Consider the following 16594-nt stretch of genomic DNA (forward strand, 5'->3'; position numbering starts at 1 on the left):
TTAATTGTTCTCCCAACACTTCTTGTCTCCTCCATCTAGAAGTGTTAAGCTCTTCACCGTCATTCCATTCAGAGTGTGGAAAAGAAGCAAGAGACTGAGCCAAAGAGAGTAACATCCAAAAGCTTTTTCAAAACCACACAATATTGTGATTCAGCTCATGGTGACTGGGTGCCGACGTTACTTTAACCGAGGCTGTTTGGCCAGCTGCCTTTTCACGCTGTTGCCTATTGATGAGGTTTCATCCGATTTTCAATGGAACGTTTTGTGACGATCATTCAAGGGGGTGAAGCTAAGATCTTTTCTAACTTTTGGATTGAAATTCCTCTTGACATCATCCTTCACAATGGCAAAGCCTCTCTTTTGCTGTCGCCTCCCTTTCGCTTTAGGAGGGGGGGTGACAAAATAAATAGCATCCAAAAGTTAGCTGGATTTTGCATAGTTAACATTTCGCTAATGGGCAGGACTGCTTCTCAGGGAGACTGGACAGCATTTTTGGGGGCCACAGTGCCGTTGTTGTGGTGACGGCGCTGGGAAGTGAATGAAGCAGATGTCAGAGTAATCCATCACCCCTCCTCTCCCCCTCTATCTGAACCACCCTCCTCAACTGCTCATCAATTAAAGCCCTAACATTAACATGCAAGCACTTTCCTAAGCTTACTTCATGCCCTTCGGTCATCCATGTAGTTAAAAGGATCACTAGTCAACCATAACTTAGCAAGTGTGTTTTGTGGCTGATTCCTTGTTACCACCTTACTAATTCGAGAGACTGTCAGGCTTTTGATGACTCTTTTTGTTTTTTGGTAAGCTGTGAAGTTATGTGATGGTGTAGACCAGTGGTCTCCAACATGGTGCCCACTGGCACCAGTTTGCCCGCCAATGCACATTCTATTAATAATAACCTCAATTTTAATATTTATTTATGACATATTTTTATATTAACTTGGCTTCTTTTAGGTATGTTAACATTTTACACAATGATAAAACATATCAACAAGTAAAAGTAAAGTAATTTTGAGTTTTATATAAAAAGTAGCCCTCCAGATTGTTTTATCCATTGTGGTAGCCCTTGCTAACAAAAAGGTTGGAGACCCCTGGTGTATACCATGTGACTCAATATCAGGTAATCTAGTTGAGTTCAGGAAGGATTTGATTAAGTTCATTCTATGAAATAGTATAACAACACATATAAAGAATTTTTAATAAACAGGAAAAAAGGTGCAAGCCAAGGAAATATTTATTAACACTGTTCAAAACATAATGCACAACATTTTTCGATCATTTATGATGACGCAATCATGTAGTGTACGATCAATATGGCAAAACATCTATTGATATCACAGGCTGTTGCGAAATATTACATCAAAGATGTAATTACAGAGTCATGCCTAAATTTAATTATTCTTTGGTTAAAACTCTCCAATAGTCACTCAGTACCAAAGAGTTTTTTCCCAGGATTAGTTCACTATAGTTTCCCTTATTGATCCCACATATAGGATCGCTGTCGTGACAATGCTACCTTAAACGTTTTACAGTGATTGGCTTTCGTGGTCTCTTTCGTAAAATCGTGTACTTGTCCGACTACACCATTATGAGAGTGTTACTTCATGAACGCAATGTAGACGTAGTTTACACGATGTAGTTTAAATAAACACAAATGATGAAGCTGGTACCATGACACAATCGCGTTCACACTGTTTTTAGCTTATCTCCCTAATTTCCGTCCATCTAAAGGACATGGGTAGTGGGATTTTCCTTTACACAAAAATAAATAAAATACTCATATAAAAATAATCTCTTACAAAATATACGTCAACACAATGGGACAACCACATTTGCTCACAACGCGCAAAACACTAGTATTAACCACTGTTGCGAAACAGAACAGAACTAGCAGCAAAAGTGTTATATTACCTATAATGTATAGCATTAACAGTATCAGTTATCTGATCTCAACATTCGATATCGGTAGCAGGTGGAGGCATCTCCTGTATGTCGGCTATTTCATTCCACAGTGAATTTATCACTGATTCGGTTTCTCTGCCCACAGAGCAAATATTAGCCAAAAGAGAGGGCAGACTGTGGCCTCATTAGCATAAAGCTTTGTGCCAAATGAGGTCATAAAGTTTATATGTAAGTGGGGAATCATTGTTCTAAAGACCTTTTGAATTCAAATGTAAATACTTTTGTTTTAGTTGGCCTTTTGACTCGGTACACGGACCAAATCGGTGGTTCACTTCGGAAGAAATAGCCTTGATTCCAGTGTATTTCAATATAAGAATATATGTGACCCAATCTGGAAAAACCCAGCTAAAGCAGTTTCCTTGTAATTTACTGCGTAAAATTATGCTACAAGAACATGATATCTTTAAGGTAATGTCATGTCAAAGTTTGAAATTAATGTGAAGTCAAACTTTGTTGGTCCTAATCTCTTTAACTGATTATGATTTTACAGACAGGGTCACATATGTGCAAGTGTTGACACAGAGGGTTAAAATGGCAGCACAAAGACTTTATAATAACACATAAAGACAGTAGTCTCTGCTTTCAGAAACAAATAATTACCTTGAGTGCAGCGCACTGCTGTTTTTGTATTGTGCCTTATCACAGGTTCGTCCCTAAAGCACATGAATGTACAGTGTAAAAGTCGTTCGGTTTATTTCTACACAAAACACAATATCAGAACACGAGAAATACTATGTCTAAGCTAGTAAACACAATGAGGAAAAAGTCAGTAGTTTTCTTATTAAATAAATTAACATTAGCTGTTTTTTTTCTAAATTAAACGTTAAATATAGTCCGTGTTGTGTCCATGCAATTTTTTGTGTTGGAAAACTTAATTCCTCAGGCCGCGTCTTTTCTCCGAAACTTCCTTGAGGAAGCCTTTCGCACTACCACGCCTTTTTCACGGCCCACAGATCAAGCCTTCGCAGGCTACTTGGCTCTGTCGCTCAGTACTGGAACAGTTAGGTGTCTACCGGTACCAACACCAAAGCGCTCAGCAGAGCTGCGGAGCAAAGCTGCATACACCGCATGCGATTTCTCCGACTCGCGGTAATAGAGACGCCACCAGACCCGAGTTTTCTGTGCAAATGTCTCTTTTTCTACCTTGAGCTGTGCATAAATACCTCACGAATAAATATTTCACTTGCACGTGTACACTTCTGTCCTTTCACTGCAGGTGTTGCACTTGACGTAACAGCACCAAAGAAACTTGCAGTTGCACTGCCACACGCGAGAGTACTGGTGCGTGTTGTATCCTCGGCCGCAGCACATTAGATCGCAGCCGTTAGGCTGCTGCGCAGTCTTGTTGCAGATTCTTCCCTGCGTTCCCATGCTGCCCGTCACGGGATCCGCCTCGCAATAGTTGGGCGACTTCTCAATGTACACCAAATCGGTGTCCATGGGTTTCCGGTACGAGTAAGGTTTTTTGATCTTCAGGAAGGTAGGTCTCTTGTTTCGGCTGGCTCGGACCGGTTCCACGTGCACGGCGTGGTTGTACTTTTCCTTGAGGATGTAACCCAGCTGACGAAACTTTGGAAGAGTGGTCCAGCAGGTCTTGGTGGTGCAGGAGCCGGATACGCCGTGACATTTACACTCTAAACGCATGTTCTTTTCCAGTATCTGGAGCGGGAGGAAAAGAAACAAGTCAATATTTAAGGCTTTAATCATAGGTATTCGAAATATTCGAATTCAAGTTGATTCACCGGTGACACATTTTGAGAGTGCAGTCATCCATTAAGAAAGATAGGTTTACTGATGTTAAGAGGAAGTGGATGAAAAACCAAATGACCAATTTCTTAATCATATTAATAAAAAGGTACAGGATGTGCTTTGGTCACAGTTTAAACATTTCAGTAAATAGCCGGATACCATACAGTAAAGATTGATGTTTGCACCCTCGGCAACATTTGTGCATACAGTCGTGTATTTTGAAGCATATTTCCTGGAATGGTTTAACAGGTTGAGACAAAGGTTTTTAACATTCCTATTTAAAGAATGCAAGGATTGTTAAACCTGCACTGCTATATTACTAGTCTGCCTCATTCCTTGTGGCCTGCGAAACACAACTTGTGTGTTGACAAGCTTTCCGACTACTTGTAGGAAGCCGATGCATTGTGTACACAACAAACGCCACAAATTGTTTCAAGGGGCGAACTATCAGAAGTTGTCTGTAGGAGTCTCTTGTCTTGTATAAGCAATGGAGCGGAATCTGGACAGGATATGATATAAACACTGACTGAATGATGATCGCAGAGTTCAACAACAATCGGCCTGTGTGTCGTGTACACAGATAAAGCTCAGGAGTCGGGTTTCAGGTGCCCGTGTGCTACCTCTTGTTATACCTTACACACAAGTCAAACCCCACAGGTAAAAACAAAACATTTTGAGCTCTAGTATAACCAATAGTTATTTTTTTAATCCACAACACATGCCAATCATTTTTTAAATACCCGCGCTATAGTTTTCACAAAATAGAGCACAGGTTTCACAAAATAGATGAATGAACAGGCGAATGTAGGCAGAACTCACTGAAGCAGAGTGCCTGTTTTGATATGGTAGATATCTGAATGGACTGATTGGCATCAGTGAATTGCCTGTTCAAGGCAGTGTAATGTGGTTGGTTAATGTGTCCTTTCTCTCTCTCTTTCTCTCGCTTTGTTTTCTGCTCTTGCTGTGGGTGGGAAAGGCTTCACTTTGCTTTTTAATTATTTTTTTCTCCCTTTCCGACTCTCAGACTTTCTGGAGTCTTCTTTGCAATTGTCTACAATCCGGGACGCGTATCAGGCTTAGCGTGCTCATGCTGGCGATTTGTGATAAACGGTAAATCTCGGGAAAAGTTTACATGGGAAAAATACATGTCTTGGGAGAAGCCACACATTGTGTATTTTGACTAAGGAATATGACGGCGTGTAACTTTACAAGACCACAGTGACGTTCGTGAATTGTCACTGAACTGAATTTTTCCGCTATTAACAAAAGTTTGATGAATGTGAATCATTACTAAAGGTTACCGCACAGGTTTTAAAGCCCTGATGGAAGCCACGCCCCTTGTATTTAAACTAAGGTGATTTAATGCGACCCATTAACCAATTAAAATCATGGGTGTGGTATGACATCACGTTCATTTACAAGCAGTGTTCAAATTGAGGGGGGGCTGGAGTGGTCCCTTTAATCAAATAAAAAAATACTACATGAATTTAAAATTCTTGATGGAATAAATTCCTCCTATAAGCATTAAGGGTCCCCTGTTTTTTATTAAAATTAAAATACTACATGAATTTAAAATTCTCATGCTGCTCTGCCACAAAGCGGTACTGTCCATTATTTGTCCCAATTTCACAATAAATGAATCGAATGAATAAACGAAGATTTCTGTCTAAAATAAATGTAAACTCTCAGGTGCGCCTCACGCTGTTTTCTGAAGGAATTAACAGATTGTTAGATTTAGATTAGGGTTAGGAGTCGGTATAGGGACCATTTTTCAAATTTTTCTCAAAACTACACTGTAAAAAAATTCAGTAGAAATTGCAGCTGGGTTACCGGTAACTTACTGTAGATTTAAATTTATGTTATTACTGGCAACATTTTGTTCAAAGTTAAATGAACATTTAACATTTACAAGTCTTTGTCTTTACAGAGTAAAACTAAAAAACAGCATCAAACAAAACATTCTGGGAAACAGAAAAAGTTTGATGATGATTTCTGGTTCCCAGAATGCTTTGCATGAGGCTGTTTTTGTATAGTTTTATTCTGTAAAGATAAAGACTTGTTAATATTTAAAATGTATTCAACTTTGAACAAACTCTTGCCAGTAAATAACATAAATTTAAATCTACGGTCATTTACCGGCAACCCAGCTGCAATACCATTGTAATTTCTACTGATTTTTTTTTACAGTGTATTATTTCACACTAATTTAAAGGACAAAAATGGTTAGGGTTTGACTTTTTGGGGGTTTCTTTAATAACAGCCTTGATCCAAAACCAACAAAAAATGTTGATCCAGGATCACATTTAACTTTGTGAAATCATGACAACCCTATAATGACGAGGGGGGCTTTACTTGGGCAGTGCTTCCCAACTTTTTTCACTTCAAGGCCCCCTAGTTGCCCAAAACAATATTTGAAGGCCCCCCACTCACTCAATTTTTTCCACATAAAATTAAATAGAACTTGGAATGACTAGACAGATTCGCTACTGAAATGGCCAAAAAAAGTAAAATAATAACATCTTGATTTTTGCTTGTTTTAGCTTATTTTAATGCTTGTTTTGTCCCATTTTTAATAATTTTAAGTCATCTTGAGGCCCCCTTGGACATTTGCTGAGGCCCCTGGCCACCTGGTTGGGAAATACTGAGCTAGGGGACCCCCATAATCTTTGATATAATTTGAACACTGTTTACAAGACCGCGGTGATGTTTGTGAATTGTCATTGGTGAATGTGAATCATTACTAAGAGTTACTGGAGTTACCTTAGGGTAAAGGAAGCCACACCCTTAAATTAAGGTGATTTAATGCAACCCATTAACCAATCAAAATCGTGGGTGTGGTATGACAGCGCATTCATAAAGTGCTGCAGGAATCACGTATTTTTGTAGGCTAACACGGAATTAAGCGGGACGCTGGTTTCCATGCAAAAAGGGCCCATTCAATTTCCCTATAGACTTTTGGATTATCGCAAAAAAAATAAGCTCTGTGTTAAATAAAAGTTTATGACACCTACCCATTTTGTTGAACAGATGATCACAACTTTTATAAATTTTGAAGTGAAAAATTCTGCTTTTTATATTTTTAGTAAACACATTTACACTTCAAAATTCATATTTGTCCGCTATACACAAAAGTATATTTATATTTTGCTAAATATAAATCACTACTAAATGTTATTGCACTGACTGTGGTATGAAGGCACGTTCATTTACAACAGTGGTTCCCAAACTTTTTCAGCGTGCGGCCCCCCTAGTGTACGGGGCATTCCTTTGCGGCCCCCCAAAGAAAATTTGTGACAAAAAACTGTTCTAAAACTCAACATTTTAATTAAAAAAAACTGTAAATTATACAAAAAAGTAGTGCTTTTGGTTAGTAGCCTTATTTTTTTTAGGTTTAATTACACAGAATTCATGATAAATTAATGTATTTCATAAAATGTCATAAAACTGGGGCCCCCCTGGCACCATCTCACGGACCCCTGGGGGCCCCAGCCCTGGGTTTGAAAACCACTGATTTGCAAGACTGCAGTGATGTTTGTCATTGGTTAATGTGAGTCATTTCTAAGGGTTATCGGTCAGGCTTAGGGTTTTAAAGCCTTGAAGGAAGCTCTGTCCAGAGTGCTGAAACATCACACTTTAGATTGGCACTGAAGGATGGAGAGCTCAGTCAGACTGCTCAGAGTTTATGGCTATGCGGATTGATGCTGTTTTCACTTTTATTTTTTTAATTCTTTTTTGCCTTTTCCTACAGTAAAATTAAAAATGTATTACTGTCTTGTGTGCCAACCAAGGTTTTGATGAGCTGATTCTTGATCCACTCTCTGATTCATTCATTCTCTGATTCATGAATCACTTTAATGGCACATTAAAAGTTTTACACATATTAAACACATATGCGACCCTGTCTGTAAAATCCAGCTTAAAGTCTTATAATCAAATTTTGCGAGTTTGATTACAATCGTCGATTTCAATTTTTGACATGGCCTTAGATATCAATGTATATTATATTTTTACAAAATGCTCTTTATATAGGATGATTTTATGTAGAAAACAGTAAATCACAAAATTTGACTTGACTTAGGTCTAATTTTTGTCAATTCTCATAAGTTGCAAATCTGCACTACGTACTTTGCGGCCCACTTCGTTGTTATGGAGGTTCATGAGCGTCCTTGCATTCTGCTTGATCTCTCTTGCATCCACGAACACCTTTGAGAAGCTCAGGCCATAGCGGATATCGGCCGAGCATCCGCCCCACTTCCAGCCCTCCTCTTGGTTGTAGAAGCCCTGCTTCTCTTTGTCGCAGCCGCAGCCGCTGAGCGTACCTTGAGTGCAGGCTGCCGTAATAGCGTGGGCGACCCCGGCGGCGATGATGGCGTACGTGAACGCTGCCTCCTTACTGCCTGGAAGCAAAAGAACATTCTTAGTCAACAAGACGCACCATCTTAGACAGCATCAGCCCACCCCCCCACATACCTGACATAGCTTAACACTCATAGTAATAATAAAATGTGTTAGTTGAGTCATGTGCAGTTCATTAATCTTGCATTAATGGTACGGCCTCTGTTAGATAGTGCGAGGTGAAGGCTTAACATATAATGATGTAGAACCTAACACAGGTTAACGAGGCCATGCAAAACAAACAGACGTACCTGCGATTACTCAACACACAAATAAATGTCCTTCAGTTGTCACAGAGAGGAAACATAAAGACAAATAACGCAGATGCACGCAGATGAGCAAAGGAAGGAATGGTCCATCTCTTTAATTTTAAAGACAATAGAATGGTAGAGATAGAGGGTATGGGTTTAGATTTTAGGCTGGCCACTGTCCCAGCTTCCGTCAAATTGTGGGATCCACCCTGTGGAGATGAACTCCTCAGGCATGCAGTGCCTCCCTGGTCAGAGCACTGCTATAATTGATTGCCACTGTTGAACGGGGCACTTCCAGGTTAACTCTGCATTTCATTTATGGGCCATTCTACAGAATTGGTGCAAACTGCCTCCCCACATCCAAACACATTTAAAAAGCATTACATCTTTTTATAAATCATTATATATGTGAAAATTATATATTTTTGTTGTTTTTAAAATGATCTTTTATTAAAATTATATATGTAAAATGCATTTTTATGTTACTACAGAAACAGTGTATGTTTTAGTCCATTGGCTGAGACTGACTTTAACCACGCTCCCATATTTTTATTCAGGAAATATTTTTGTGTCCCTTTCTCTCTTGTAGCTAGTGAGTAGGTAGGCCCAATCAGTGGCGGCCGGTGACTTCTTCTTTCGAGGGCGCTCGATGCGAAGTTCGTCACAACATGTATGTAGCCCGTCATCTGTGTGGTTCGTAATTTCAAAATATGTGTTCTGCCCGTCGAGTAATCCTAGTATGTGCATCGCGTGTCTTGTCAAGGTGGGTGCCTTCTGCAGACGTGTCTAGGGGGTTTATGATAGAGGAGACGCTCGTGTTTGCCAGATACTCGCATAATCTCATGCATAATCAGATTTGACTGTTAAGGGAGTACTTGCGTGTATTTTGTGAACTTGAGCATCTCTTTTATCATAAACGGTTTTGAAGCGTGTGCAGCATGGCATATATTTTGACAAAACGTGTGATGCACATGGTTCACATGATGCAACAAACACATGTTTTGAAGACACGAGCAACACACATGACACTCCAAACACATATTTTGAATTAGCGCCCCTCGGATGAGCAGTCACGAGCCCCATCATTTTGAGATAAATTAGTTCAAATGTCTGAAAATCTGTGTGTAACTTTAAGGAACGTCACTACCAAACGTCACACCTTTTTTTGGGGGGTGTAATTTCATAAAATGTAGTCGTTATATGTGTACGAACTGTGCTTGGTAACCATGTGCTGATAAGCATCTTTGAGATAGGCTCATTATGCAAATCATTAGTTTTGTAGTATGTTTTAGTATGTGATTTAAAATTATGTAATGTGGTTACACTAACTTAAGTGTCCACGATACAGACTCGATCACACTACCACTCTAAAGTCATTTTTATACACAGATTACGGAAAATGTGTCCGTGATTTTGGTTCATTTACATGGCCAGTGATTTTTTTTGGAATATGTGCGTACGTTCAAACACATCCCGTAAAGATCCCATAAAAACGTGTGACGTGTATTATATTTGTAATTTTTCCTACAGTTGGGTTAGGATAAATAGGAGCTCTGCTTCACTTCACTTCCAAGTGTGCAGACATGTTTCGCCATAAATGTTGATCTGCATTTAAAACCCCCATGTCAAAGAGCTGAATGCTAACTATTTGTTGTGATGACACGTGTCCTCACTACGACACACCCCTTCCTGTTTTTGGTTCACACGGGACACGTTATGGAAAAGTTACAGCAATGTTACTAGAAACTCTTTATGGGAGTGATGCCAGAATCATGTTTGTAGAAATGGACATTCAGTTAGGAAACATCATTTGAAAAAATAAGAAGTGCTAAAAAATTTAAAGTATGTGTTCCTGTAATTTTATCCGATAGATGGAATTCATTCTTGTGTTTGTTGACATTTTTAAGTGTAACAGTTTTGCGTTTTGTACACTAAAATAATCCTGTTGTCTATTGTAATGCACATTCGTTGAAATTTTAAAAATTATGTGAAACATTTTAAGATGTTTTTAGGTAGAACATTCTGTGCATACCTCCTCTCACTTGCGCTCTCCTTAAACCCAAAGTATAGCTCTAAGGGTTCTTATGAGATATTTACTGTCAGGTGTGCATAGTTTAATATGTTGACAGTTTGATTCAGCCATGGCCACTAAATTAACGTCACTCCTGAAAATATACTGTCACAACCAAAACATGTTTTTTTTGTAAAAAGTAAAGTATATTGAATTATCAGCTAAGATGATAGTGTTTGATTCAGTGTATATGAAAATTCTGTCATAATTTACTCACCTGCATGTTAATTATTTTTTCTGATGAATACATAAAAAGATACTTTGATAAATGATGGTAACACCCAACTGGTGGAAACCTTCGACTTTCATACTAAGAAAAATACTATGGAAGTATTGTGATAAATGATGAAGAAGAAAAATGTTAAGCACAGAGTTGCCGGTTCCTATTGAACTCCATAGTATTTATCTTCATACTATGGAAGTCAATAGTTTCACCAGTATTGTGCTTATCATCATTTATCAAAATATCCTCTTTTGTGTATAACAAAAGAAATTCATACAGGTTTAAAACAACATAAAGGTGAACTCTCCCTTTAACTTTAAAATCAGTATGATAAACTTTATGTCTTTTACAGAGAAATATTAGATTCAAAACACAACAAATTACATAAATTACACTTAAAATAGTGTTAAAATTGTATATGTTATTGATTGGCCTGTGAAAAAGTTTTCAAAAACAGCAAAAAAAAATATATTTATGTAAACAAAATCTTAATAGGTCAGTATTACCCTTCTTAAAGGTGCAGCGTGTAAATTTTAGTGGCATCTAGTGGTGAGGTTGCAAATTGCAACCAACAACTCAGTTTGCAGCTCACCCTTCGTTTTTGAAATGCATAGAGAAGCTACGGTAGCCGCCACAGGACAAACATATACCCGTTGAAGGTAACTTAGTAAAAAAGTTTGCCTGGTAAGAGCTTCTGTAAAAACATGGCGGCACAAAATGGCTACTTCCATGTAAGGGGACCCTCTGTGCATGTAGATAAAAACGTCTCATTCTAAGGGAATAAACACATAACGGTTCATTATGAAATGTCTTTATACACCCCGATAACATAGTTTTTTGTATATTATTTTGCATTTCTGTCAAGAGATCCTTCTAAAAATTACACACTGCTCCTTTAATATATTGTATATTGTTGTGTTTTGGTAGTGACAAATTTGGGGAGAGGAAAAATATTCCAAAACTTTCTGAAAATACAATATGAGAATTAATTGCACAATTACTAGAAATGTACCTTGGATATTATACAATTAGAATACATGCAAAAGGTGTGTGGGGGGGATTTTTTAAGACCTTTTCAACTCTGAAAAATGGCCTTTATATGGACAAAGATAGATTTTTAGGTAGGGTTTACTTAAGGGCTTTAGTATGAAATGTTTTTTAGCCACTAGCGTAAGGTGACCACAGAACTTTTAAGTGGACTATTAAACAGGCTCCAATTTAAGAATGACTTCTCCAAAATTCTTTTGTAATGTAATATTTAAGTGATTGTGCAAAATAATGATTGCTGCTACAATCTTTGTCTGATTGCAAATCTTTGGCTGGTTCTTATTCAGAAAATGCGAAGGCCAAGCTGAATAAAAATTCCCTTGGCAAAGTCAAAGCTGATGATTTTAAGATATATTGATTGTTTCTTAGTTATGTTAACGTTCCCGGAAATCTACATGTCATTTTCTGGATTAATAAGTCATCATCTGTTGACTGTCCTAGAAATCATTTACACACCGGAACTGAAGAAACACTTTTTTTAAAAAGTTAACCTGTTTTAACTCAAGGTCTCATAAAGAGTGATGTCATGAGTGATCATCAATTAATGTCATGTATACTTTTAATCTTTTAAAGACTATGGCAAGAAGTGGAAGACACAAATATGTGACCTGTTCCGGCTAAAGTCTTAAAATCTGAGATAAGAAGCATCATTTTGGTTTCAATCTTTGACATAGTCTTACTCAGTCTAATATATCAAAGTTATGTTTTTATTGAATATTCGTTACATTCTGAAAATAGTAAATCACAAAAAATGACTTTAGCTGTGTTTTTCACATATTTAACGGACCAACTCAGCAGTTTTGGAATTTTCACCTTCAGAAGGATCAGGAATCCTTCAGTAAGAGTCTTCAGTGGTTTCCTGAAACTCACTAATGTTGGTATGTGTTGATCTGCTGATGATAAACATCTTGGAACTCTGCCAATGCAATTTAACAAAGGCCAGTTTGGGGCATCAATTATGTTGAGATTTTTATGAGTTGTTTGGGCTTGTTACCAGGGGAGAAGATACGTATCCCAAAGAAGGGAAAATAAAGACTGCAGGCTATATTGAAGCAAAATCCTAAAACTTCCATCAATACTACCGAGCAGAATGCTGCTTGTCTTTGTATATCACTGGTGCTACATTTACCTAAATCAAGATATTCTGAACACAAACACAGCTGATAAGACACCCATAAAATGTTTGTTATGACAAGATTGTCTTCAAGAAATCTGAATCGGTGGAACAGTACGATTCTGTGCGAGACGTCTCTTGCCAAATCTGTAAATGCAAGAGGTTAATTTATAAACCTCATACAATGTACTTGTCTGGACTTGAGGCATTAATGCTGTTGGAGGAAAACTATTTTTGAGCATACCAGAGGTTGGTTAAGTCAGAGAAGATTTAGGAGGCTTGCACTCGAGCAACGTAAAGTAACGCAAGCACAAATGATACGCCTTCGCATATCTGTCCAACTGCAGCTGATTTCAAGCAATACATGGCTATGTTTCAATCACACGATAAAAAGGTGAACAGGTACACGAGAACAGAAAAAACCCATGCGCATTTCATATGCAAAAGGTACACAAATAAGGAATCCATGGTCGTGTGTGCCAAATGTGGACCTTGGTACCAGGCCCTGAAAATTATTGCACATTACTCAACTTTGCATGCAAACCCCTCCCCACAGGATTAACCACATCTCTTCATCTCCCAGGCTTCTGCTCCTATGGTCATAAATCAACTGAAACCAATCCTGTTTCAACGGTTGTCCGGTTTCTTTAATCCTCCCTATACTGACCATACACAGCAGCAGTCCGGGTAAATACATCAGCTGGACTTTTGGAGGCCCGGCCTTCCAGCCGCTTCAGAAACGGAGGCCGTGGTCTGTCATGCAAGGTCAGTGTCAGCGGTGTTTGGATGGAGCGCCAGACCTATAGCAGCTGTCCATATATAATATAATCAGCACCCACAACAGATTTAGGCAGCCATTCAAGTGTTTGATTCGATGAGCGTGCGCAGATTCAGAAGCAAATGGAAAAAGAAGAAACGCAAGCGCTCGCAGCCTTTTTCAGGAGGCCCTTGTCTTTGATGCATAAAGATAAAATACAGCTTCACCTTCAGCGATAGATACAAGTCTCTACAGATCTAAGCTTTTCCCCTGGGCCTCAACCGCACTATCGCAACACTGGCTGGATCGAGCACACAAAAAAAGGAGAAATGTCTTATTTCCGGTACAATTCAGACATTTGAGCGTTGAAATTCCCTGCAGCCATCTTCCATGGGAGAAACAACGAAATAATACCGCGCTAACAGCCCGAGAGGGTTGAAAACTGAAGCAAAGTCCTTTACACCCGCATTCATCAAACTGTCGTAGGCTCAATAGCACTTAACAGGCCAAAATTTGCCTTAGGAAAATGGATAACATTATCCCGAGCGAAAACCTGGCTTAATTAGTTTTGCTTTGTCTCTCCAAACCTTATATAAGGTGACAAATTGTTACATTTCTTTACAATACTGTACTTTCTCTGGTCCTGCAATTCAACCACTGTAACTTATACCCGTGGTAAAGTGTAAACCCCGACTGCCAAATCATTCAAATCTACAGATAAGACGGGACGACTAGAAAAAGAATGCTTTTGAGAGGGTGGACTGTTGAGGGGCTATAAATTCAGCCACGCTGGCACTTGCTCGGTGAAACTTACCTGACATTGTTACAGTGGGTGAGAGACACTAAACATTAGCCTGACATCCAATGACAAATCATTTCAAATGAGATGTCAAAGTAAGTAACACGACACAAACTTCATGCAAGGTTTGTCCTGTGTCTTAGGCACTAGCAGGTGTACTGACCTCAAATTGCAGCTTTAAAGAACACAAAGAGTACGTTTATCACATCTTTTCATCTGCAAAAGTAAAAATCTCAAGGTCTTTTCATCATGGCAATGCTGGTTGAATGTTTTTGGCCTATTAACAGATTTACTTGGGCTTAAACTTCACTCTAAGGGTTGAAAAGAAAGTGAATTAATTCCTTTTTTTCTCTCGCTGCTTTCCCTTTCTTTTCAAATGTTTGAATAGGAGGCCACTTGGCTTTAAAAGAGACACCAGGAATCAGCATTAAGATTTTGAATAGTGTGACAGTGTGAATGTACAGTAATAATTTGGTAACATACCCACTTTCAACTCTTTTCCAAAGACAGTTCTTTCCCCGAGGGCCGAGCAGTTCCACCTTCCATTTTTGAATTGAAACTGACACTCATTGATTCCCATTTGCGCTCCTTCTCCAATGACAATGATAGCGTCAGGTCGGCTTTGACAGATAGTCCTTTGACGAGGGGCCAAACCGGGAATTTTGTTACAGATAATACTCGCTCCCAACGCAACCACGGAGGAAAAGCCGCTGTGAAGTTTAAAAATAAATGATGTTTATATTTAAATGAACACGGAATACTTAAAAATACAGCTTTTCGTAAAATGGCTTAAAGATAATGTGCAATTAGTAAACCAAAAAAAAAAGAAAGAAAGAAATTAACACATTATCCACTGACGTATATGATGCTAAGTTGATTTAGGTATGTGGAGCTGTTATAAATCATAAATTATTATTTTTTGGGACAAACCAACTCTTTAAATTATTTTGTAACATGTATGTGATAAAATAGCATAACACGGGTTAATAGATTTTAATCATACAAAAAATAAAGGCGCATTAAATACAGATGCGCTTGCGGGAAAATGATAAATTGTGTAAAATACGATCGTTTTTATACTATTTAGAAATAAAATTTACTTATGCTTGTTGTTTAGGTGAGAGTAACAAATACTTTCAAAGTTACAAGAAATACACACTGCGTTCTTCCCTACTTACCCAATCTTCAAATATATAATCCCCAAGCAAAGGAAAATGTGAAAAATCCAGCGACGTGTTTTCCTACTCATGTTCAGTCTTTAATTTGTTAACAAACTGTGAAATGATAATAGTCTCCTGATGGGTAGCCTAACCCGATAACGAGAGGCTTTATCGCAAGCAAACCAAGTCCTTGGAGGGATGCAAAGCTCCGTGAGAAGTTGAGGTGAACACCTGGCCTGATATCCTTCGGGACTTGTGGAGATGAATGTTATTCTGCATATGTACCACTTCTGGATCACTTTTACGCGTAACGATTTAACAAAAATGTATGCGTAAAATAAAGGACTTAACTTTGCGATCTTACATTCACATCACGCTTTCCCAGTAGATCCTTTATCTGTTCAATCTATCAGGGTTTGTTTTGGAGTAAGTTAGACCTTCCAATAGGCTACTCCTGAGCCTGTGCGCTCCTGAAGGCAAGCGGACTAGCAGGTTGTTTAACGCGACTAATAACTTTAAACGCGCAGCGAACGCACGCGCTTTCCCGCGTTCAACAAAACAAACGTAAAGTCACCTACGATATGTAGGGATGTAAAAATCTGATTTGAGGTACGACAACCGATAAATGAGTGAAAGATGCGTCACTGTGATATCGCTAGTTTGAGTAATCTTAGCGCAAAATGAATAATCATCACAATGCTCCTTGGCGAAGATCATATCGCAGTAAGTCCAGCTTCTTAAACAGAGCTTTTATCTATTTTCCTGCACCCGTTTGCTCCTCCCATGAGAAAAGAAAACTTGTTCGTTTTCCCCTCACCCACCTCAAGCCCTTAATTGCGAGGTGAGATACGGGCTCATCCTATAACCACTGTGACCGTCCAAAATATAGATGTCAAAGAACAGTACTTGCTGACTCAGTGGTCAAGTGCAATACAGCAATAATAAAGTAATAACTAAGAAATTGTTGTAAAGATCTATATGCTCTTTTTAAAGTCTTTTCAGTTCATCTTAAAAACAACAAATAAAGCAGCAAGTAGTGTTTAAGGATTCTTGAGAATATAATATT

At 38.4% G+C, this 16594-nt stretch overlaps 2 protein-coding genes across 7 annotated transcripts in view; one reads left to right on the forward strand and one right to left on the reverse strand.

The window, feature by feature from the left end:
* barx1 (BARX homeobox 1) overlaps window positions 1-16594 on the forward strand; it is a 102768-nt gene that overhangs the window by 57695 nt on the left and 28479 nt on the right. The window lies entirely within an intron of this gene.
* wnt7aa (wingless-type MMTV integration site family, member 7Aa) lies at window positions 1217-16362 on the reverse strand. The gene is made up of 4 exons (XM_055183506.2): window positions 15547-16362; window positions 14852-15078; window positions 7837-8108; window positions 1217-3621 (listed from the first exon to the last, which is right to left on the reverse strand). Exons 1-4 carry the CDS (start codon window positions 15615-15617, stop codon window positions 3142-3144), a joined length of 1050 nt encoding a protein of 349 aa, XP_055039481.1. The 5' UTR covers window positions 15618-16362; the 3' UTR covers window positions 1217-3141.

Source organism: Misgurnus anguillicaudatus, chromosome 14, assembly GCF_027580225.2.
Source record: "Misgurnus anguillicaudatus chromosome 14, ASM2758022v2, whole genome shotgun sequence".
NCBI lineage: Eukaryota > Metazoa > Chordata > Actinopteri > Cypriniformes > Cobitidae > Misgurnus > Misgurnus anguillicaudatus.

Coding starts and splice junctions, on each gene's coding strand:
- wnt7aa (XM_055183506.2), bottom strand. CDS start 15,617: ATGAGTAGGAAAACACGTCGCTGGATTTTTCACATTTTCCTTTGCTTG. Junction 8,109..14,851: donor TGGAAAAGAGTTGAAAGTGG/GTATGTTACCAA, acceptor TTTTGCTTCCAG/GCAGTAAGGAGGCAGCGTTC. Junction 3,622..7,836: donor ACAACGAAGTGGGCCGCAAA/GTACGTAGTGCA, acceptor CTCCCGCTCCAG/ATACTGGAAAAGAACATGCG.